This window comes from Saprolegnia diclina (assembly GCF_000281045.1).
Source record: "Saprolegnia diclina VS20 unplaced genomic scaffold supercont1.17, whole genome shotgun sequence".
Lineage (NCBI taxonomy): Eukaryota > Oomycota > Saprolegniomycetes > Saprolegniales > Saprolegniaceae > Saprolegnia > Saprolegnia diclina.
Genome location: NW_008246084.1, coordinates 424,596 through 446,052, shown reverse-complemented (window position 1 = coordinate 446,052; position 21,457 = coordinate 424,596). Strand labels below are relative to the sequence as shown.

General features: G+C 59.3%; 8 protein-coding genes across 10 annotated transcripts; 2 read left to right on the top strand and 6 right to left on the bottom strand.

Annotated features, from left to right (window-relative positions):
• Window positions 1–114: 114 nt before the first annotated feature.
• Window positions 115–928, bottom strand: SDRG_06358 (hypothetical protein). Its single transcript, XM_008612137.1, has one exon. It carries the CDS (start codon window positions 907–909, stop codon window positions 217–219), a length of 693 nt encoding a protein of 230 aa, XP_008610359.1. The 5' UTR covers window positions 910–928; the 3' UTR covers window positions 115–216.
• A 1,760-nt stretch (window positions 929–2,688) lies between these two features.
• SDRG_06357 (hypothetical protein) lies at window positions 2,689–4,023 on the top strand (the record flags this gene model as incomplete). The annotated part of the gene is made up of 1 exon (XM_008612136.1): window positions 2,689–4,023. The coding sequence occupies one exon, from the start codon at window positions 2,689–2,691 to the stop codon at window positions 4,021–4,023; it is 1,335 nt and encodes a 444-aa protein (XP_008610358.1).
• A 366-nt stretch (window positions 4,024–4,389) lies between these two features.
• Window positions 4,390–6,505, bottom strand: SDRG_06356 (serine/threonine protein kinase). Its single transcript, XM_008612135.1, has 6 exons — window positions 6,266–6,505; window positions 6,135–6,221; window positions 6,026–6,085; window positions 5,910–5,981; window positions 5,750–5,860; window positions 4,390–5,698 (listed from the first exon to the last, which is right to left on the bottom strand). The coding sequence occupies exons 1-6, from the start codon at window positions 6,460–6,462 to the stop codon at window positions 4,426–4,428; spliced, it is 1,800 nt and encodes a 599-aa protein (XP_008610357.1). The 5' UTR covers window positions 6,463–6,505; the 3' UTR covers window positions 4,390–4,425.
• Window positions 6,506–6,813: 308 nt separating this feature from the next.
• SDRG_06355 (hypothetical protein) lies at window positions 6,814–8,344 on the bottom strand. Its single transcript, XM_008612134.1, has 3 exons — window positions 7,789–8,344; window positions 7,300–7,743; window positions 6,814–7,255 (listed from the first exon to the last, which is right to left on the bottom strand). Exons 1-3 carry the CDS (start codon window positions 8,177–8,179, stop codon window positions 6,915–6,917), a joined length of 1,176 nt encoding a protein of 391 aa, XP_008610356.1. The 5' UTR covers window positions 8,180–8,344; the 3' UTR covers window positions 6,814–6,914.
• A 26-nt stretch (window positions 8,345–8,370) lies between these two features.
• On the bottom strand, window positions 8,371–9,591 carry SDRG_06354 (hypothetical protein). The gene has a single exon (XM_008612133.1). The coding sequence runs from the start codon at window positions 9,580–9,582 to the stop codon at window positions 8,467–8,469; it is 1,116 nt and encodes a 371-aa protein (XP_008610355.1). The 5' UTR covers window positions 9,583–9,591; the 3' UTR covers window positions 8,371–8,466.
• A 107-nt stretch (window positions 9,592–9,698) lies between these two features.
• SDRG_06353 (hypothetical protein) lies at window positions 9,699–12,420 on the bottom strand. Of its 3 annotated transcripts, XM_008612132.1 has the most exons (9): window positions 11,261–12,420; window positions 11,127–11,200; window positions 10,933–11,078; window positions 10,757–10,887; window positions 10,606–10,713; window positions 10,476–10,562; window positions 10,396–10,427; window positions 10,085–10,349; window positions 9,699–10,038 (listed from the first exon to the last, which is right to left on the bottom strand). In XM_008612132.1, exons 1-9 carry the CDS (start codon window positions 12,386–12,388, stop codon window positions 9,949–9,951), a joined length of 2,061 nt encoding a protein of 686 aa, XP_008610354.1. In that variant the 5' UTR covers window positions 12,389–12,420; the 3' UTR covers window positions 9,699–9,948. The 3 variants fall into 3 exon arrangements, with proteins under 3 accessions (XP_008610354.1, XP_008610353.1, XP_008610352.1); XM_008612131.1 differs by having other exon boundaries at window positions 10,396–10,562; XM_008612130.1 differs by having other exon boundaries at window positions 9,699–10,349.
• A 2,297-nt stretch (window positions 12,421–14,717) lies between these two features.
• Window positions 14,718–16,521, top strand: SDRG_06352 (hypothetical protein; the record flags this gene model as incomplete). The annotated part of the gene is made up of 2 exons (XM_008612129.1): window positions 14,718–15,893; window positions 15,951–16,521. The coding sequence occupies 2 exons, from the start codon at window positions 14,718–14,720 to the stop codon at window positions 16,230–16,232; spliced, it is 1,458 nt and encodes a 485-aa protein (XP_008610351.1). The 3' UTR covers window positions 16,233–16,521.
• Window positions 16,522–17,254: 733 nt separating this feature from the next.
• SDRG_06351 (hypothetical protein) lies at window positions 17,255–21,092 on the bottom strand. The gene has a single exon (XM_008612128.1). The coding sequence runs from the start codon at window positions 21,074–21,076 to the stop codon at window positions 17,528–17,530; it is 3,549 nt and encodes a 1,182-aa protein (XP_008610350.1). The 5' UTR covers window positions 21,077–21,092; the 3' UTR covers window positions 17,255–17,527.
• Between the last annotated feature and the right edge of the window lie 365 nt (window positions 21,093–21,457).

Genomic DNA, 21,457 nt, shown 5'->3' with positions numbered 1-21,457 from the left:
ACGCGGGCAAGCGCCAAGGGCGGACGGATGGGGCCCTGTACATCGCGCAATCTTGCACTAAGCAATGGCTATAAGACTACCTGGTACAGTCGCCCTGAAGAACGAAGAGGAGAAGAAGTGCTAAATGATATGGGATTGCATTCATGGTACAGAGGCGGCAGGCGTACGTCGTATCGTCGTCGAATAAATAGAGACTAGCTAGCGACGGTAGGCGTCTCACAGCGAGAAGATTGAGTTGCTGTTGCTGCGCTGTGCCTGCTGCTGCATCTGGTTGCGCTCTTCGAGGAGCGTGCGCACGAGCGCCTTGGTGTCGAGGAGCTCCGAGTGCAGCGTCTGGACAAACGACGAGAGTTCGCGAATGGTCGAGCGCAGCTCGGCGTCGGTCGTCGGCTCGGCCGGGAGCTTGGCCTCGACCTTCTTGACGCGGCGGCGGCGCTTGATCGTGAGCAGCTGATCCGACTTGCCGCGCACAAAGTGCGGGTGGCGGAACTCGTACACGACAACGTTATTGGCAAAGTACTTCATCTTGCGAAAGCCGTACGAGTTGAGCTGGCGCGCAAAGCTCTCAAATTTGATGGGCTTGAAGTACATTGGGATGATGTTCTTCTCAAACGCCGCGTTGTCAAAGATTGCAAACGACGTGCCATTGTTGGTCCACGCCGCAATCGACTCGGGCGACTGCTCGAGCATCGTGTAGAGCTTCTCCATGTACTTGGTCGTGCGCTCGAGGTACTCGGGCGCGCGGCTGCTCTCGTCCGACGGCGCCGGCGACGCCACGTCCGGCTTGATAAAGTCCTCCAAGAACAATTCGGTTTCGTTCGAGTCGTCGGACGCAAAGCCCGAGGTGTAGTCGAGGAGGCCTTCCATGAGGAACGCCGAGAGCTCGGCCGGGTGGAGGTCAGCGGGCATCGTGTGTGCGGCGGACGAGAAAACTGAAAATGAGATTCGAGTTGAGCTGCTGGACCTGACGCCAGCGTTTGTTTCAAGCGCCGCCATGTCGGAACGCCAGCAATTTGGGCGGAACGTACTTTTTATCACATCGGATGGAAAAAAGTATACAAAACCCAAGCTAATTTAAAAACGAGAGGTGCGGAAGGTCGAGCCTGGCGTTTGGATGAGAACCAGGTGGCCAATTTTTATTTAAAGGAATAAAAATACGCTCGGCATTTTAAAGGCGTCGTCCACACTCCGACGCGAGTTCGGATACAAAGGTCAAATGAAGCGGACCACGTGGTAGGTCGTACCCATTAAAAACACAGGGTGGCACCCAGCTGGGAATTAAAAACGCACCACGTGGTATTTAATTAAGTGGCCACCAACCGGAACCAGTGGACCATTTCACAAATGCATGTCCACGGTATTGTATTTTTCCGATTTATTTCTATAACAATCGTATTTTAATGCGCTTGGCATACAAATGCTAGCTGTAGAATAAAAATAGAGGCAATGTTTTAATGCGAGTACGCTGTAAAATAGAAACAATGCCGAAATTTTTAAACTTCAAGGTCCTGCTCCAATTCCTGGCGTTCCGCTGTGCAAGAAGCCATGGGTGCAAGCCGGAACGTGAACCACTTGCGATCCAATCATCGTCCGTGCCCAATCACGACCGAGCACGATTGTACGTCGGAGCAACCCCCGCGTTTACAAAAGAGCGTGTACCTTCTCCCGACGCGCTGGATCGACGCCCGTCCTACGACTACTACTAGCTACTACTAGGTGTCGTGACGGCGCTCTGTGCCGGCACGGTGGCTAAGTCGGAGTGGTCGTGCTCGCATTTCGCAGAGAACGCGCCTGCGTGTCGCCGCAAGGGCTTGGTGAGTAGCCAACTGGTGAAAAAACCGGCCTCGTGAGCCGTGGCTTTAGCCCGCGTCAAGGTACGTCGCTCACCTTTCACGCACTTTGTCTGCCGCTGTTTTTGTCCACTACCTTCCGCATCTTGTTGCTCAGTCGATAGCGATATACGCTTCCCCCTCGTATACACGATGTACACGTGTCGACTTGACATTTCATCCATGCGACCCAGTCGCTTCCAGGCGTTCACTGCGTGAATGGATGGACAAGAGGCGGGACGAGCGTCGACGACGTTGGCGATCGCGCGCGAGGTGAACATTGATGCTGCGACTTCAACTTTTTATGTCCCTACGAAAGGCCACGACGGGCGTGATACTGAAGCACTGGACAGCAGGTATTTTAGAACTGCAGAGGCCGGAACTTGGCGACGACGACCCTTCGAGAAGTGCTTGGAGTAGTCGTCTGCGAGTAGTGTATTCGTGCAAAGCTGGTGTAATAGCTTCCCATCCACGCTCGTCACGTGGCGCATGCGGTCGGTACCGTGCCTGCTCATTGATGTTCCGGCCTTGCAACGACCAGATTATTGCCGACACGTGGCCCAATCGCACGCAACCCATAGTACTATACAGTGTACAGCAGCTGGCCAGATCGGATTCGACCGAATCGTCTTGGTTCAAGTATGCGATTTTTCAGCAGCCAACTGACCTTTTCCACATCGCAGCTCGAATCTTGAAGCGAAGGTGGAAGCTTCCCATCCCACGCACGGGATCCCGCCACTGTGAGAGATTGCAGCAGCTTGCCTGGAGCCAGTGCCGCGGGGTACTCCCTCAAACCACCACCGCAACCAAAATATCAAAAAGATGGATTTTCGAAGTGCGATCTTCGAGGGGCACGCCAATGCTGCGAACGTTGCTGCGCAGCCCGCGCCTGAGCGCCGACTGGACCGGCCACTACGAGCACAAGGCCATCGCATGGGTCGAGCTAGTCCTCGATGGTACGATGATGGCAGCCTCGTACGCGATTGCGACGCGACTCGAGGCGGCGACCGCGCTGCCCGATGTCGTCGAGCCGCTTGTGCTCTTTGGCCTCTTTGTCTCGCTATGGCAGCTGCACACGCACTTCCACGCGCGCTTTGCCGAGACGTCCTTCCTGCATTACCTGCTCTTGTACTTTGTCGTCGCCGGCGTCGCCTCCATGGTGCTCTCGCCCACTGTCGGCGCTGCTTTTGGGTATGGCCTCCTGCTATCGCATCTCGCGACGCTCGCCATGTACATCAACGCCTTCGCCATGCTGTCGGAGACGCGATCGCGGCTCTGGCCCGACCTCTGTCTCTTGAGCGCCAGCAGCATCGTGATCGGGCTCAGCCTCGCGGTGCCTTGCATTGCGTTTGCCTGCTACGTGGGCGCGCTTTGCCTCGAAACCATTGTACAGTTCCTGTGGGCGATCAAGCGCTATTGCGTCCCGCGCGTGCCGCTCACGATCGCGATCCCCGTCTCAATCGAGTACATTGCCGAGCGCCACGGCACGTACGTCGTCGTCGTGCTCCTCCAGGCGACGCTCGGCGTGCTCTTCACCACTGCGGCGCCGCCGCCGACGCAAGCCGTGCACTCGAGCCTCCACCTCTCACTTCTGCTCGTGTTTACGATGGCCATGTTCTACTTTGCAGTCCAGCCGCCGCGCGAACTCCATGCGATGCGGCGGTCGGTGGCCCACGGCGTCTTATTTGTCGCGGTCCACTACGCGCTGCTGCCGACGCTGCTCGTGGTAGGTGTCGCCGCCAAGCTCGCAATGACAGCGGTCGCCAACCAGCGTGCACTGCCGCCGCACGGGCTCTGGCTCCTCTTTGGCAGTATCTCGGCAACGATGTTGGCGATGCTGCTGCTCCGACTCGCTCATTATGGCGGCCGGAAGCCACTCGACTCGGACGCGGCCAAAGTACGGTGCATCAAAGCCTACTGGTGGGTGCCGATCGGCCTCTCATCGCTGCTGCCGCTGGCCATTGCGTGCGTCCTGCAGGTCATATCCTATGAGGGCGTGGACCCGATGCTGGCGCTGGGTGTCGCGGCGGCGTTGCTCTTGCTCTGGGTCATTGCCGAGACGCTCGTCATGCACAGGCTCGTCGGCCGCGCCTTCCAGGCGACTGCCAAGACAGGCGAAACCGAACCGCTGCTCGTCGAGCGGTCACCGCGCAAGCGTGGGCGCACGAGCAGCTTCTTTACGGACGACGACTAGACAAGTCAAGCGTTCGTCGTCGTACCGTGTCACATAACTAGTAACTCGTCGTAGCCGCAGTACTAGGTGCATCCTGCCACAGTGAGTACCACGTGCGTGGTTGCTGCAGAGCTTCCACGAGGTGTTGCGCAAGATCGGGTGGCAACGGTCCTCGCAGAATGGACGAACCTGGTGCTCGCATAGATGCCTGTCACGCCCATGACGATCGACCCCGCAACACGGTAGAGCCCCACCCATAGGTGTCGGTGGCTCAGATACACCGAACGCCAGCCCACGACGACGATCGGCGATAGCCCCTTTTGCGCGTCCTCTCTGCTGTGCACATTTTCCTGGTCGAATGGCCGTGCAAACATAAAGACACGACGATGGGCTCTTGGCAATAAACACTTCATAATCTTTTCTTCACAACGTCACGCTGCTGTCGTCAAAGTCTCGCGCAAAGTACTCGGCGACCTCGTCGATGCTCGGGCGCTGCGACGGGCGGACGTTCCAGCACCGTCTTAGGAGCGCGACGCCTTCGACCGAGGTGTGCGCCTCGAGCGTCGCGACCTCAAACGGCGCCGGCATGCTAGTGCCATCAGTCGCGGCGCGGAGCAAGCGCATGTCGCCACCGAGGAAGCCTTCGGCCGCGTACAGCGCGTCGAACGGCCGCGTGCGCGTGAGGATCTCGGCGCAGAGCACACCGAGCGCGTACATGTCGGCGGCGCGGCGATCAAGGTTGGCGTCGCGGCGCAGGACCTCCGGAGCCGCGTACGGTGCGAGGCCGAGGCCGAGCGACGGGCCAGGGTACTTTTTGAAGACGTACGTGGGCGCCATGAGTGCCGCGGCGTCGAGCTTGCAGCGGTGCGCGCTGTTGACGAGGACGCGGAGAGGGTCGACGACGCCGGCGTACCCCCGCGGCGTCTGCGTCTGCAGATACCACACGCCTTGGGTCACATCGTCGCACATCTGAAGTCGTGTGCTGCGCGGGAGCTCCACGGTCTGCTTCTGAAGCACGCTGCGGACGCTCAACTCGTCCATGTACTCGGTCGCGATCGCCAGTCGCATCTGAAACTTGGTGAGCGAGATGCCGATCACGCGCGTGATCGCGTCGCACGAGAGGTCGGCGATCTCGCGGAAGGCGGCAACAAACTTGGCGCGGTCGTCGTGGGTCGCGTCGGCGTAAGATAGCCCCGTGAGCGCCACGGTGCTGGACCCGAGCTTGCACGTAAACGTCTGGCCATAGACCGGCGTGATCGCAACGCCTTCAAGCGACTCGAGCCAGTACGGCGCGAGCTCGGGCCGCGCCTTGAGCTTGAGCAACAGCGTCGGCTTGCGCGGCGCCTCAATGTCGCTACTACTCGGCGGCTCGACGACCACAGCCGAGAGAGCGGGCGCTTCCGGGGTCGCTGGCGGCTCGCTGTAATACGAAGAAAACTCGGGATCCTTGGACGCTTGCTGCGTGCGTTTGCGGCGGAGCCAAAAGTAGACCAGGACTAGCCCGAGCACGACGACGCCGGCGAGCACCAAGCCCACGATGAGACCCGTGGAGGCGCCTGCGTCCGAGGCGCCGGACGGGACCACCATCGACGCACTGGGTTGCGGCGCCTTGGCGTCGTTGCTGTCCGTTGGTTTTTTGGTCGGTGCCAGGGTCGGTGGCGGCGCCGTCGTCAAGCAGTTGGTCGGAGTCGTAGGGCTATAGAGATGCGCAGATTAGTTTGGTGCTTTGGCGTAGACGCCGTCGTACACGTTGTTGACGTTGAGCCGTGTTGAGCAGTCGGCCGTGATGGAGAGCGCCGAGAGGTTCCGGCCCGCGCCGTCGATGATCGAGAGCCGCGGGTCCACATTTAGAAAGGTGCTGCACCCCACTCCTTAGACGATCATGTAGATATAGAGAGATAACGTACAGCGCAGGCACCGACTCAAAGGCCGAGAGGCTCACCGAGATCGGACCAAATGTCGCCGTGTTCATGATGGTCCTTCAGACACATGAGGCAAGCGTTGCAGAGAACCAACGACGTACATGGTGGTCGGTTGCACCAAGGACGCAGCTTTGAAGCCGGTCGAGACGCCATCAAAGATGCTAGAACCCATAAGACGTCCATCGATCAAGCCAATCTCTCGAGCCCTACACGTTGGCGATCGGGGCTTTGAGCAGCTTGGCGGTGAAGCGCGGCAAGAAGATGGACGACAAGCTCGTGCCCGGGTTGACCAAGTGGCTAATCAAGCGACCGTGAGATAAGAAGCTAGCGCATAGACGTACAATGTCACATTCGTCACGGGCTTGACAGCGGTGGTGAACGCGCTAAGCGATGTGCCGCAGACCTCGACGGGCTCGATGTCCTCGACGCGCAGCGCGCCAGGCGAGTAGTACCATGCGAGATGGAGGTTGATGTCCATATAGCACGAGCTCGGCGTCGTCGCCGCTGCGCCGGTCGTGCTGTCGTCGCCGTTGTTCATTTTTCGTGCAGGAAGAATGAGCTTGATCGCGCCTCGCGACGGCCAGCGCCAGCTGGCGTTTCGCCGTTTTTGATTGGCCATGCATTTGATAGCCAGTCAATGATTGGCCAAAAAGGCAAGTTCAAGCTTTGGCCATTGCGGCATTGCCACTCTTCTCTGTCGCGAGTCAGCGTCGCACCGCTGGTGTGAGGCCACCAGGTGTGCGCGTGGAAGGTATTGTCCAGGACGTGTATGCGGAGCTATCACTGCGAAGGATACTCGTCCTTGGATCTGGCATCAGCGGCCACGACAGCGCGAACCACGTCACCACGGAACAACCCCACAACAGCGAATCATCCAAAGCAAAGGGTACCAGAACTTTCCCGTCGCATTTGTTGAATGTGAAATGTGAAATGTGAAATGTGGATGGATGTGCTCGAACGACTAGAACCAAGTGTGGTGAGGCTTCGGGATTAGCACACGTAGAGCTTGCACTGGACGAGTTGCCAAAATTGGGCGCCGGTCGTCGAGTTCAAATCAAATTGCGAGTGGAGCGCGAGCGGCGCAAACCAGATCTGGTGCCACGCTTCGATCGTCCAGTTCGAGTCCACGTGCATGCGAAAGCTATTGGATTGGACGGCGCTTAGCAGCACCGACGCCGTCGGCATGCCCACGAGCGACCACGCCCCCGTCACCGAGAGTCTCGTGACGCGATCCATCGGCAACGTCACTGCCTCAAACGTCACATGACCAAACGGCGTCCTCTGCGGGTCCGAAATGACAATGACGGTGGGCCCGACGATGCGAATCGTCCCTGCATTGACATACATGACGTCATCAATGCACCAGCGAGCCTACCTGGAAGCAGCGAGAGCGCGGGCACGGTCGCGTTGAGGCGGAAGCTGCCGTCGCTGGCCGAGAGCACCTCGACCGTCACGTTGGCTCCCGAGCTCGACGGCGATGGAGACAGCGGGTTGCGAATGACCGCATCAAACTGGTCTTGGAGCGTATGCGGAAGAGAGAGCGTGTAGACGCCGCTGAGTGGTAGCTCCGAGTACCAGATCGAGCCCCAGAACCGGATTGTCCACCTCGTTGCAATGTGCAGCGCCAGTTGCCGCTCGGGAAACATCGTTGCGAGCACCTCGGACGACGGCGTGGCGATAACCGAAAGGTTAAAGTCGACCGAGATGTTGGCCGGTGCGTTCACTGCAAAGGTCACGGGGCTCATGGTGACCGTCGCCCACGTCTTGCCGCGCTTGTCGGCAATGACGTAGGTCGAGATACCGACGAGCTCGACGGTGCCTACGCAATGTCGTCATCCTGGTACTAGTATGCGGAAGGACCCACCGCCGATCGAGAGGAGTGCCGGCAGTGTCGTGCGCACGCGAAAGTCGGCGGTGCCGTCGCTGGGCCGAACGACGCCCGTGGTATCATTGCTGCTTTCGCTCGTGAGCGGATGGGCCATGGCGCTCGCGAAGCGGGCTTGAATCATGTGCGGCACAACGACGTAGACGAGCACAAGGCCGATACTCATTAGCGCCAGCACGAGCAGCACGACGACGTGCAGGAGAATACAGCCGCGCTTCGAGAGGCGCCGGCCGCAGTAGCGCTTGGTGTTTGCGGTCTCGGTCGGCGGTGCGATGTACCACTGAACAAGCTTCATCCAGCGCGATGGCGCAACGGCGTTGCCCTCGCCGCTCTTGACGGATGCCACGTCGTCCAAATGGTGCGCGTCCATCGCTTTCAGAAAAATATGATCTTATGGCGACACAATATTTTCACCGACCAGATTTTGGGACCGACGTTGTTTTATTATATCGTGGCCGTTGCCAACGTCGCAAAATGACGTGGCGCGCCGACATGAAACTATTTCATATTGGGCACTTGGCCGGTGAAGTCCTCGCAGTGCAAGGACTTTGGCCCCTGGTACAGCTGGCAGCTCTGTATTGACTCTACTACAGGATCATGGTGGCATCTATCCGAGAACCTCAAGAACACAAGTACTTCCATGCAAAGCTCATTCGTTTATGACAAGAGGCTCGTGATCGCGCTCCAGATGGTCGCGCCCAGGAGCGAGTTGATGTCGACGTCGGCTTGGAGAGGCAGACGCGCGTACCACACGCGCCCGTAGAGCGACGCCGTCACCTCCGTTGAGACGCGCATTGTGACGTTTTGACCCAACAGCGCCTGCGCCACTACGATCGCGCTCGGGAAGCGATAGACCTTGAGCTGTCCATTGAGCGACAGTGACGCGGGCGCGTACAGCGGCAGTGCGATCGGGTCCAAGAAGCTGACGTTGGCCCAGCCCGCGTTTGTCGAGTCGGCGACCGTAAAGACAAGCGGCGGCGCGATCGTGATCGTACCGGGCAGCGTCGAGAGCGGCGCAATCGTCGTTGTGACGCGAAAGTTGTTGGCGCCGTTGGCCTCAAAGGCGACGGTCGTCTTGGCGGTTGCGGCGGACGTGGGAGCAAACGCCGACGCAAACATCGCGTTGAACGAATTAACTGTGCGCACCGTGTGCACGCCACGCAGCGCGAGATCCCGGTACCACACAAAGCCCCAAAGTCGGATCGTCCAGGACGTATTGACGGTCGTCGCGAGCTCTTTTGACGTGGCAAAAGCCGCCAGCAAAGTCGGGGACGGGGTGTCATAGACCAGAAGGCGCGCCGAGAACGTCACCGTCGCGTCGTGGTTGATCGGAAACGAGACCGCGTCGGCGACCGTGATGGTGGCCCAGCCTTTGCCCGAGGCGTCCGAGAGCGCGAGCGTGAACGGCCCGTCGATCGTCGCTGTACCCGGCAGAAAGGTCGCCGCCGCAATCGTCGTCGTCACGTTGAACTCGCCGTTCGAGTTGTTGGTCACGGCAAAGACGGTTTTGCTCGAGTCTGTCGATCCGGCGAGCGAAGCGGCAAACTTGGTTTGGATGCTGCGCGGCACAACGACGGCAGTGAGGATCGGGATGACGATGAGCAAGATGAGGATGATGGCGACGGTCGCGTGGAGGCAGATGAACGGCCCGCGCTTGAGCCACCCGCCGCAGAAGCGCTTGGGCGCCATCTCGGCGTCGCCGAGGTACCACTGCCGCAGGCCTCGCTGCTGCTTGGCACGCGGCGAACTCGAGAGCATGAAATGGTCGTTCATGGCAAAAGCTGCACTCGCTTGCGATTGGCTGAAACGACGCGCCACGTCCCACGGTTGCATCAACTTGATTGCTAAAGCCAGCGCTAGTGCAATCTCAACCTCGAATCTTGGGCGATCCGTCAGCATTCCAGATCTAAAAGTTCATGGACCTTGGCTGCGAGGCTCGTGAGGCCTGAGACTTGAGTGCTTGGCCGTAGTGTACTGTAGTGTGATCCGCCGAGGTTGATGGCAGCAAGCAATCGACCAAGACGCGAGATAGCCATGGGCGTAGAGGCGACGAGAGGCAAGGACAAAGATTGCAATACGTAAAAGTAGTCTAGTAGGTAGCTCTAGTAGGTCGAGTACATGTAGAGCGACCAAGTGGTGTTACGGCTGCGGGGCAAAATGATGCGTGAGGTTGTTAAAGCACGTTTGCCGGAGCAGCGCAACTTGCTCGGACGACTTGGAACAGTTGACCTACTCCAGTCGATCCATGAACGACTAAGAGCGAAGTAGAAGAGACCGTCGGAATGATCACTTTCGGGTCGAACGCCTTTGTAAACGCGCAGAGTTCGTCAAAACTCGAGTGCTCGCTGTACGGAATGCCGTAAATGACGAGCGCGTCGTTCATTTGCGTGCGCTTGGATGAAATCGACGGCCCCTTCTTGCGCGAGAACGTCCAGCCCGTCGGCTGGAGTGCAATCACCTTGCGGAAGCGGAGTCGGTGTTTGGCAAGGAGCGCGCGCATGCCATCAAAGTTCAAGTGGTTCATGGGCACAACATGCAAGCTACAAAGCTCTTTGTGTGTTGTACAAGACAGACAGAAGATCGTACTTGGTGGTCGACGACTCGGTCGTGAGGCGCCGCTATGTAGGCCATCATACCACGAAAGGACTTGAAGAAGGACGACGTACGAGCGCAGACTCGGGCCACTCAAAGCACGAGAGCAGGGACAGCTTGGCGCGTTCAACAAACACCTTGCAGTCCAAGTGGGCAGCCACCTAGATGCAGTGACGCCTCGGCATCATAATACCAGGAGCGTACGTCCATGAAGAGCCGTTCTTTTCCGATCGAGTAGGACCCGACCAAGAAGAGCGGACGGTCGTTTTGATGCAGGTCGACGAGGCGCTTGGCTTCGGCGATCGCAACCGCCTACGCAGATCGTAGCCATTGTACGTTGGAATAAGAAATGCACCTGCGTCGGGTGGCAGTGCTGTGTGTCGCAGTACGTCGTGTCGAGGTACACGCCGTCCAAGCGCTGGGTTGGGTTTGTGAACGGCGACAAGTAGCTATTGAGCAGCATGCTGGGGTCGTAGCGGAAATCGCCTGCGCACAAACACTCGAGTTTGAACCAACAGCGTCACCGTGCACCTGTATGGAGGAAGGTTTTGCCCGACTGGAACTGAAACAAAATGATCGCGGCCCCCGGGCAGTGGTTGGCGTCAATGAACGTCATCTGCGCCTTGTGGTCTGCCAGCAGATACGGCTGGTGCAGCGGCAACGGGTGCAAGTATTTCCTACGTACGTACCCTAGCTGCAGTATATCGACCTTTGACAATTCGTACTTGTCGACACCGAGGCAGAGCTGTACGAGCCGCGCTGTCGTCGGCGTACAGTAGATGATGCCCGCTGAAAACGACTAACCCACTCACTGTTAGTCGCACGCCAAACATTGAAACATTGACACTTGCACACGTACCCGACCAAGACCACCATAGTGGTCCGAATGAAAGTGCGAGAGAACGTACGTCGTGGAGAGCGACGGGGACGCGTACTGGAACCCGTCCACGAGGATCGAAGTACCTTGGATCTTCTTGTAGTCGGGGCAGCTGTAGCGCGGCTTTGTCCCAAACCCGTTGGCCTTGCGCTTGAGCGCGGGCTTGGCCGTTTTCGCAACAATCGCTGACGTCTGCGCGCCCCGCATGAGCAGATCGAACGCGTTGCTTGCATGCGGCATGGGCGCCTTGGCGCACTTGGCTGCTGGCTTGGGCCGGTTCATCATCAGGTCAAACGCGTTGGTCGGTGGCGGGAGGGACGCAATCGCCGCGTCGATGCGCGCTTCGTCGACGTGCACCTCGGCTTGCAGCAGCGCTTGGAGGCTCACGCCGTACTTTTTCGCACACTGCTTAGTGTGTTGAATGCGCTGTCTCGGCAGCTTGTCGGTGAACGAGACGCCGCACACCTTGCACGTCTCGACGGGCACGTCGGGCGTCGGATCCGCGCCGATGCTGGCAGCCAGCGCCGCCTGGAGCTCTGCGTCGCGCTTGTTGCGCTCAAACTGCTGGATCGCGTCGAGGCATGCGTTGACGTGGTGGATTTGCGCTTCCTCGTTGAAGAACGTGAGGTTCTTGCCACAGGATGGGCATGAAATCTTGGTGTCATACGCGACGTCTGCTTGTAAATCGACAACACAAGAGGATGGCGAAGTCCTTGAAGCGTCGTCTTCGACCCGCTGGGTGGGCGGGCAGTCTTCGAGCTCGTCAATGTCGAGCGGAAGGGTCGTGTCGCTCGACTGGTCGGCCTCGACAGTGGTTGGGATCGGCTCTGTCGCCGGCGAGTCCGCAGCCGAGTCGTTTGCGCCGAGCGATTTCATGGGCTCGGCTTCTGCCACCTTGCATGTTGCGGGCTGCATTGCCTGCATGGGCGATGGACATGGGGCTTCGGGACCCTTCGGAGGCCGTTGCGCCAACGCGATCGCTTCTTCCTTCGCAGCTTCCACGGGCTTGGTCCATGGAGCAGACGCTTCCCGCTTCCTCGTCATCATGTCATCGTCGCTCGTTGCCGGCTGCGGGATCGCCCGCAGCGAGAGAAGGTGGCGCCGGCTCATGCGTCGCCGCTGCAGTGTGAAATCAAGTGTGGTGCAAACGCAATCTGATTGGTGGAAAATAAATGGCGTACTCGCCGTGGATTGGCCAATAATATTGCCTATTTTCCCGCGCAAATCGGTTTGCGATCGCCCCCGCGCTCCGCTGCCATGGCCTCATTCATGCTCCAATTCGATGTGTCGATTTGTCAAATAGGATGCATTGATTTCGTTTTAAGACGAAGCTGCTTCATCGCGTAGGTAGCTCCCACTGCACCGAGCGCCGCCATCAAGACACACGACGGAGCCCCCCGGCGAAAGCCATTGCGCAGGCGTCGGGACGCACAGCAGTACTAGCACGGTAAAGGACCATCTTGGTCACAGTCTTTCCGCAGTTTGGCCATGGCATCCAGGCGCCCAAGTGCTACACCAGCGTCGCACTCGCCCACACTGTTCAGAGCCTGGCATCGCCGACCGACGGCGAGAGCTTTCTCAAGGCCATACCCGAGTTGCCATCATCGCTCGTGGCGCTCCAAGAGCTTTGGGCGGCTGACGCCACACGCGATCTGTGGCCAGTGCTCCGCCTCGATACAGTTCCCGACCGCGCCACTCCGGTTGTGGTTCGTGCCATCGACACCTCCGGCGACCGAGGTGCGCGGGTTCTCATCAGCGCCCAGTGGCCGCACGACTTTACGCTCGTTGTTTTGCGCCCACAAAATCGCATCAGGTGAGCTCGACTACCAGGCCCACGACAATTTGCATATTCGAGAGCTTGGGACTTGCGCTTGTGCACCAACGTGTCTACCTCAGCCAACGAGCTGCCAACGGTGCTGGCACCGCCCTTCCGCGTGTCCAAGCTCATTTTTGTACACATTTTCATCGTGCAGCATCGTTGTGCCGGCGCTGACATCGAGCCACGCTACCCATTTGGGGTTACGGCTTTTGGTCGTCGACCAATCCACGTCTCGTGCGGGCGCTGGCGGCAGCGCGGACGCTAACAAGCTTGGACCTCGACGAAAGCGACGGCATTCTGACCAAATTAATTGTCAACAATACGCCTCTGCGCCGTCTCACAGAGCTCCATGCGTGCTCAGCCATGTACCTTGTCGTGAGCGATGTGGCTCGGTTGCTGGACCTCTCCGCGTTGACGATGCTGAGTCTCTCGGGTTTCGACGATGAAGCCATCGCGTGTCGTTTGGCGGTGCTGCAGTCCCTGCCAGCCCTCGACACGCTCTCCCTCAACCTCGCCACTGGCCCTGTCTTCAACGACCATTTCCCGCTGCTTTATCTGCGCATGGCGATGGCGACCCCGTTCCAAACCTCGTGCCCGCGGTGTCGTCGATGGTGGCGCTCAGGAGGCTTCGATCTCGCAGATGCGTCTGCTCGGTCCGGCCCAGGCGGCCACATGCCCCGAGCTACGCCCATCACGCTCGACAACTGACCTTCTCCGACGACGGCTTTCGGGCGATCCTCGGCTTGACGACGCGCTCGGTTCGCCTCGAATCGATCCAGTGGATCGAGTGTGAACGTAGCCCGACGTCGCACCTCGCCGCCATCAGTCGCTGGCTCCAAAACGGGGTCCGCCGCATTGAGTTTCGCGCCTGCCACTGCAACAGCGAAAAAGTCATGTTGCTGGTATCAGCTCTGCGCTTGCGCCGAGTCGAGTTTGATGGCGTCAACTTTCCGGCACTCGTGGAAGCACTCGCAACATGTACGAATGTCTCGGTCTTGATTAAAACCGATATCGAGGTCGTGAAGGCGACAAGCGTAGCGGCAGCGCATGGTCTCGACCTTGAATTTGTTGACTTCGGCGTTCTGCTGTCGTCTGCGCGCAAATGGCCCGTTCGCGAAATGTGATACTAGGCAGGACCGTAAACCATTCTGGATACCAGGTAACTAATTTGTTGTTGGAACTGAGCGCGGTAAAGAATTGTGAAAAACGTTGAGCGAACCAGCCATTAGTTCACCGCCTCCCGCTTGAATGCAGCGAGGAAGAGCAGCGACATGGCTTGGATCTCGCACATCCTCGAACAAACCATCGACCTTGGGCGACAACAACCAGAGGCCCATACCCAAGAAGCCCTTCGATACCTACCACCGCCATCTTCTTCTTGGACCGCAATGCTCTAGGACGAATGTGTTGAAGTCGGCGGAGTGCGTCGGTGTGGCTGTTCCGGATCCAAATGCAGCCAATCAAACACCGTTACGATACCATTCAGCCAATCGCATCTCCAGTTGTTCAATATCACACTATATACTACATTATATGACTAACAGTATTAGATTGGAAAGCGTCCGGTAACACTGTGGTCATCCGGATGCACTGCGAGAAGATCATTTTCAGATCCTCATCATGCGGGTGGCACGTTCAGCTGCCGTGAGCCTTGTCGCGGTCGTCGCCGCCGTCGCAGATGCAGTCGTCTGGAGCACCGGGAGGTTCCCGCTGCCGGCGCCTCTCTTGCCGCAGGCGTCACCGGCTCGCATTGGCATCGTCGAGACGCTGCCGATCGGGCGCTTTGACCTCGCACCGCTGCCGGGCAGCAAGTCGACAGCAGATGGGCTCGCAGCGCTCTTCGACGCGGCGACGGAGACGATCGACATCCTCGCCATGTACTGGAACCTCGAGGGCGTCGACGACCACAAGATCTACTCGGACGACGAGCTGCAAGCGTTTGGCGCTCGCCATGGCCACGCCGTGTTCGCCGCCTTGCGCCACGCCGTCGAGCGCAACGTCTCGGTTCGCGTCGTCGGCTCCAAGAGTGACCAGTTCCAGCCGACGGAAATCGAGTCGTTTGTCACGAACATCCGCCTCTGGGACGCGGCGCATTGGTACGGAGGCGGCATCATGCACCAGAAGATGGTGCTCGTCGACAAGCAGCACGCGTACTTGGGGAGCGCCAACATGGACTGGAAGTCGCTCGCGCAGGTCATGGAGGTTGGCGTCGTACTGGAGGCTGCGCCAGCAATCGTCGACGACATGCAGCGTCTCTTTGAGCTCTGGTGGGCATGGAGCGACCCCGCCCTCGCCGCTCGCTATACCCCCATCGACGTCTTCTCCGACAAGTTCCAGGTCACGCTTCGCATGCCTCCGTGGGCCAACGACGTACCCGAGGCGTCCCGCGTACCAAGTCCGTTTACCGATGCGAGCATGAGCTCTATCTTCAACAAGGTCCACAATTTGCACTCGGTGCTCAACAACAAGCCATCGGGCGTCTTTCTCTCGGCCTCCCCGGACAGTGCCACGTCCGGGGCTCGAACCCGCGACGAAGACGCGCTTGTTTACACGCTGCAGTCGGCCACGACGTCGGTGAGTCTCAGCGTCATGGACTTTCTGCCGTTTGCCATGTACCCGATTACGACGCACGCGTCCGGTTCGATCTACTGGCCTGCGCTCACCGACGCCATTTTGAGCGTCGTCCTGGCCCGCAACGTCACCGTGCGACTGCTTGTGAGTCACTGGGCACACTCGCGACCTGTCATGGTGACAGCCCTCCAGCAGCTCCAAGCCCAAGCCGATCTGCACCACAAGGTAAATACTTAGCAGTTGAGCGCATAGTTGAGAGACTACCAATGCTATGTTGTGTAGCGAGGACTCGGGCGGGTCGAGATTCGACTGTTTGAGGTGCCGGGGTGGAACGAGACGGTGCCAGCGCCAGGGCGGTTCCCGCCCTTCACCCGTGTGAACCACGCCAAGTTCATTGTCTCGGACACGCGCGTCAACATTGGCACGAGCAACATGGAGTGGGGCTACTTTCACAACACGGCGGGGGCAAGCTTCAACACCAACCACCCGGATGCGATCGCCGCCGTCCAAGCCATTTTTGACCGCAACTGGGCCTCGGCGTACGCCTGTCCCCTTGCGTCATAGCTAGGCGTTATAGTCATGACACTGAGAGCTCCTGTATCACTTGCGCCTCCGAGCCATCGAATAACTTGACGAGCTACGCAAAGACGACTATGAGGCAGACGATAGCGCTGTTCGAGAAGGAGAGTCCAGGGCTGCAAAAGACGTGCGCAGGCTGATCGACCGACATGGTCAAATTGCGCGCATCTTGCAATTATGTACGTTGTTCGTTGTCTAACAGAGTCCAAACGTGCTACTCGTCTTCCTCTTGGCAGCTCAATAATTTATTCAATATATTCCGGATGCAACACCCTACACCAACTTCACTTGAACGAAGAAGACGTATCAGGTATGCTGTGAATGTCTAATTACGCCACAGTGGCTAGGCAGCTAACGCGTGGGCCTGGTTGCAAGCGCGTAGTTAGCAGTAGGGTTGTGGGTTCGTTCAACCTTGCGCGCCGGGGCTATCGAGACGCAGCACTACACGCAGCGGCCATCGCGAGGAGCTTGCCGCGGCTTTTATCGCACTTGGACGACGAGAGGATCGTGGTGTTGGTGCTCGTGGCAAGCGCCTTGATGAGCGGCTCGACGGTCGAAATAGTTGCGTGCGATTATCCAAGAAAGCGACGGCGCATGCAAGGATCGAAGGCTCGATGCAAGCATTCCTACGTGGACGTCGACGAGGTAGCACGCGTCCAAGCTCACAGCGGTGCGAGGACCCAGCGGCGGATGGCGGGACCCAAGCAATTGAAGCGGTTGCTCGCGTCTTCACAGCGCGTCCAGTGCACCCCCCACAAATGTCTCGGCGCTCGCGATCCAGTCAATGATGTGTCGTAGCGAGTCGTCGTAGAAAGTGACGTGGCGCAAGAGCTCGAGGAGCGCGGCCAGCGACGGCGGAAGCATCGATACGGGCAGCGCCTCGAGGAAGGTGCGAACGTCCCGCGGTGACCCATGTACATGACGATGGTCTCCAAGATGGCGCCGACGTCCAGGGCCACGCTGATGCGAGCTCGGTCATGGCAGGTGCGGAAAGCATTGTTTGGATCGCTGTCAACACTGCAACATGTTTTAAACACTATGTTTAAAACATACATTCTAGAACCAGTTGACATGCAATGGGTTTGTTCGGACTCGTTGTGCATCAGCGCCACAAGACCACTGGACTAGTGCGACGCTCACCGTCACAGCCATAGCCGCCCACACACACACTTGCAGCGATGATGGAGGCCTGCAAACCGCCTCGCAGCCGAGGCATGTCGCAAATGATCCTGGGGCTGCCACGTCACGAGTTCCAAACCATTGCATGCCTTCAGTTTGCCTTACGCCTGGTCGTCCTGGCGATGCAAAATCGCTCGCGAGCTGCCCGAGTTGTCGTGGATCGTCAGCAGGGATGGATTCGGCGCGAGGCGCGCCGGGCTCTTTGAGTCGGTGGCAGGGACCGCCTTGACACTGTTGACCAGACCTTGTACGAGCGGCCCAACGTCGGCGTTGGGCGCGCGGAACGCTTGGATTTCCTTGACAATGTCGCTGCACGTTGGGTGGACCATGGTCGCAAAGGCGCGTAGTGCAACGGTCGTGCTCAGCAGCAGCGTGACGACCACCAAGAGCCAGGTGAGCCACACCGCCGGAAGCGACGTCCCAACGTCCATCATGCGCTCCCACGCAAAGCCCGATAAGAAAAACCACTCGGAGCAGAGAACAGCTATAACCCCCCATAGCCCGATCGACGAGATATAGGCGAGTGCGTTCGCCGGTAGAATCGCATGCTGCCACCACACGAGTTTGAGGTTCGCGAGCACGATGACGCTCGTGAGCACGACCATGCCAAGGAGCCACAGCCCCGGCGATGCACCATGCACATCGCTCTTCTCGAGCGCCGCGACCGCGCAGCTCGTGAGGCAAAGGGACTCGAGAAGCGCCGAGCCAATTGCAATGGCAAACCGACCGTGGTTTAGGTGAAAGTGGTTCGGTCCGGCCTTATAGAGAAACGGCAGCTGCAAAACAAGCTCCCGCGGCAAGTCGGCGTCGAGCACCGCAAGAAGCACAATCGGCAACGACGTGAACGCGACGTTGTAGAGCTGGACGCCGACTTCGAGGTACAGTTTCTGACCCGAAAAGCCGGTGAAGAGTGCAAACCAGAATTGCGCCGTGATCAACAGAATGTTCTTGTACAAAATGTACAAGACGAGCTTGGAAATACGTTCGTAGTTGGAGCGACCGTGCACGAGGAGCAGATTCCGCAAATACGAAAACTGGGCGATTGCATAGTCGCTTGCGTTGACGGCTTGGAGTCCTTCTTGGCCCGAAATACCCACGCCGACGTGGGCTTCCTGCAGCATCGGCACGTCGTTGGCGCCATCGCCGATCGCCAACACGCGGCTCGTGGGATCCAAGCGCATGAGGAGGCGCACGAGGCTCGCTTTTTGCGCCGGCGACACGCGACACGCAATCACCGTCGAGCAGCGCTCAGCGACGGCCCCAAACATGTCGGAGCACGCGCCATTCGAGAACACGTGGTCGAGGATCGCGCCCGTGACGATGAGCGCGTGGCCCGTCTCAGCGACGACGGACGGCGCACGGATCGAGATCCGCGACGCTGTCAACGTCCAGCGCGACTTGGACCAGTCCGTGACTGAGGTGGCGCTCGTGGTGCGGCGGCGTCCTGGCGGGGGGCGCGTAGGGCGGGCAATGGTGATGGCGCCCCGGGCCTCGAGCTGCGCTCTGAGTGCCGTGAGCTCGGCCAAAGCAAGCGCCGCCGAGGTTGCACTGGCTTCCGAGACGGCAAGGCACCGCATTTCTGGCAAAATGAGATGCGTCGCGCGGCCAATGTTGATGGCCGTCTCTTCCTTATCGCCTGTGAGCATCCAGAGGTTGATGCCGGCGGCCCGGAGCGCCTGGAGCGTCTCGCCAACGCCATCCTGCAACTTGTCTTCGATCGCCGTCGCACCCAGCAGCTCCAAATCGGCTTCCATCTCGGCGAAGCACTTGTCGATGGCGTTCGGAAGGCCTTTCTGCCGCCGGTCGACATCCGGTAGTGACTGAGCCGCGGCCGCGTACCGCTCGGCCCAGCCAAGGTACCACGCTTCGTCGACGACCTTGTACGCGCAGAGGAGTGTTCGGAGACCTTCGCCTGCATAGTCTTGCACGTGTCGCATCGTGTCGGCGCGCATTGTTACTGCACTCTCGCTGAGAGGACGACGCAAGACGGACGCCACGTTGACGTCGGCGCCTTTGGTGTAGACCACGATCACGTCGTTGGCGATATCCCGCAGCACGATCGACATGCGTCGGCGGTTCGAGTCAAATTCGAGGACGGCGAGGATGTCAAACGTGAGCTCGTTGCCGTGCACCGTGATGCTAATGGTCGTCGGCGACCGCGACGTAAAGACCACGCCGACCGCTTTCGCCCCGAGCACAAGCGCAAGCTCGTCGGACGAGGCAGCCGAGTACGCGCCATCTTCGTCCTGCAGCACCGTATGGCACACGGCCAGCAGGATGAAGAAGCGCCGGCCGTCGGGGCTGTGGGCAATGTTGGTCAGTTCCACGAGCGCGCTTTCATCAAAGGCTGGCGACGACATGGGCACGTGGACCTTGGTCGAGTTGCGCTTGATCGGTTTGGGGCGGTCGCAGCGCGCGCCGCACGCGACGCCCTTGATGCTGCACTTGCGAAATTGCATTATGTTGGACGTCAGCGTGCCGGTCTTGTCGGTCACGAGGTGCGAGATCTGCCCGAGGTCTTCGTTGAGCCCCATCGAGCGCACGGCCGCCGGGGTGTTGCTGCTGGCGTGGTACATGCCGAGGTCCCACTCGATGAACCTCGCTTGCGCAAACTTGGCCGTGCCCATCGAAACATACAGCGAAATCGGCACGAACTGGTACATGAGGAGAAAGTAGTAAAAGAAGGTGACGACCCAGCTCGCGCGCAACTCTGGCCCGAGGTAGTGAGCCGACTGCGCCGAGGATGTCCAGAGCACGCTGGCGGTGGCGGCGCCGGTGCAAAAGACAACGAGGAGGCCGACCAGCGCGAGCACGTACAAGTTGATGCGTCGCTCGAGCGCGCTGCGCTTGGACGGCGTCGGCCGATTGCCCTTGATGCTCTTCGTCTCCATGCCCGCGGTGATGACGAGGCCATAAACACGGGCCGTGCTCTGCAAGGTCGACCCGCGCAGGAGCATGTTGGATGTCGACAAGGCGGCCGGCGTCGTATCGGACGCGTGGACCACATGCAAGACACCTTGAAACGTGTGGATGCTGTGATTTGGTCGCTCGACGGTCGCGTGGCCGCGCAAGGCCGAGAGCGTCGACGGTGTTGTCGCATGCTGCGTCGTCGGCACGGCTTGGCGCTGCTTGAGGTTGGTCTCGCCATCGAGCGACTTGGTTTCGACATAGCACGTGCTACTGCCCACGTCATTGGGGACACTCAGGAGCAAGACGTCGGCTGGGATCGGCTCGTGGTTGCGGATCTCGAGAATGTCGCCGACGCGGATGTCGGCCCAAAGCACTTCGACAAAAGCGCCATGGGCCGCGAGCTTGCGCGTGGCGCGGCCGTTGGCGATGCGGTCGGCGCGGCGGCGCTTGAGATCCTCGAGTATCGCAAAGGTGGCGTCGACGCAGAGGATAAAGGTGAGTGTCGGCAAGGTCGCAGGCACGCCGTTCGTGTTGCTAATGGCGCGGATGCACTGGAGGACGGCGACGAGTAGAAAGTACCCGTTCCCGACCTTCTGGAACGACTCGAAAAGGAAGAGCGGGAGGAAGCTCCAGCTCGAGTACTTGGCCGTGCGCACGTAGTTGGACGCGTGCCCGAGCGCGGCGTTGCGGAGCGCGTCGGCGATGTACACGTGCCGGTACTCGGTTTCGATCGCTGCCATATATCGGTTAGTGCCCGGCTATTTATACTGCGTCAAGCTCTTGTCTTCTTTGGTAAATCTCGTCAACGAGCCAAAATATATCGTTGCAAACAGCGATTGAACCGACAGTCAACAACCACTGGGTAGCCTAGCCCTACGGACACTCCACCGCAAAATGCGTACGTTTGCTAGCTTCGAGTCGAGAGCGACCGAGATGAAGAGCCCACGACAGCGAGCTCCCTTGGCCAACGCCCTCGCATGTGAAACGATAAAGCGATGACAGGAGGCGCCGGCAACCCACGCCACGTTCACCAACATGGGCTGTCTTCGTAAGCGGTTGCGCATGGCCAACGGCTTTAACCTCGGTTCGTATCGCGCGAGAGCCTTCGAGTACTAGCACTG

What these genes read in the sequence shown, in the direction of transcription:
- SDRG_06358 (XM_008612137.1), bottom strand. Translation starts at nt 909, where the DNA reads ATGCCCGCTGACCTCCACCCGGCCGAGCTCTCGGCGTTCCTCATGGAA.
- SDRG_06353 (XM_008612130.1), bottom strand. Translation starts at nt 12,388, where the DNA reads ATGAGCCGGCGCCACCTTCTCTCGCTGCGGGCGATCCCGCAGCCGGCA. An exon ending in ACTATGGTGGTCTTGGTCGG is followed by an intron (nt 11,201 to 11,260) that starts GTACGTGTGCAA and finishes TGAGTGGGTTAG; the next exon opens with TCGTTTTCAGCGGGCATCAT. An exon ending in AGTGGCCCGAGTCTGCGCTC is followed by an intron (nt 10,428 to 10,475) that starts GTACGTCGTCCT and finishes TGGCCTACATAG; the next exon opens with CGGCGCCTCACGACCGAGTC.
- SDRG_06356 (XM_008612135.1), bottom strand. Translation starts at nt 6,462, where the DNA reads ATGAACAACGGCGACGACAGCACGACCGGCGCAGCGGCGACGACGCCG. An exon ending in CCCGTGACGAATGTGACATT is followed by an intron (nt 6,222 to 6,265) that starts GTACGTCTATGC and finishes TCGCTTGATTAG; the next exon opens with CCACTTGGTCAACCCGGGCA. An exon ending in AAAGCCCCGATCGCCAACGT is followed by an intron (nt 6,086 to 6,134) that starts GTAGGGCTCGAG and finishes TATGGGTTCTAG; the next exon opens with CATCTTTGATGGCGTCTCGA.
- SDRG_06355 (XM_008612134.1), bottom strand. Translation starts at nt 8,179, where the DNA reads ATGGACGCGCACCATTTGGACGACGTGGCATCCGTCAAGAGCGGCGAG. An exon ending in GGCACTCCTCTCGATCGGCG is followed by an intron (nt 7,744 to 7,788) that starts GTGGGTCCTTCC and finishes GACATTGCGTAG; the next exon opens with GCACCGTCGAGCTCGTCGGT. An exon ending in CGCGCTCTCGCTGCTTCCAG is followed by an intron (nt 7,256 to 7,299) that starts GTAGGCTCGCTG and finishes ATGTCAATGCAG; the next exon opens with GGACGATTCGCATCGTCGGG.
- SDRG_06354 (XM_008612133.1), bottom strand. Translation starts at nt 9,582, where the DNA reads ATGAACGACCATTTCATGCTCTCGAGTTCGCCGCGTGCCAAGCAGCAG.
- SDRG_06351 (XM_008612128.1), bottom strand. Translation starts at nt 21,076, where the DNA reads ATGGCAGCGATCGAAACCGAGTACCGGCACGTGTACATCGCCGACGCG.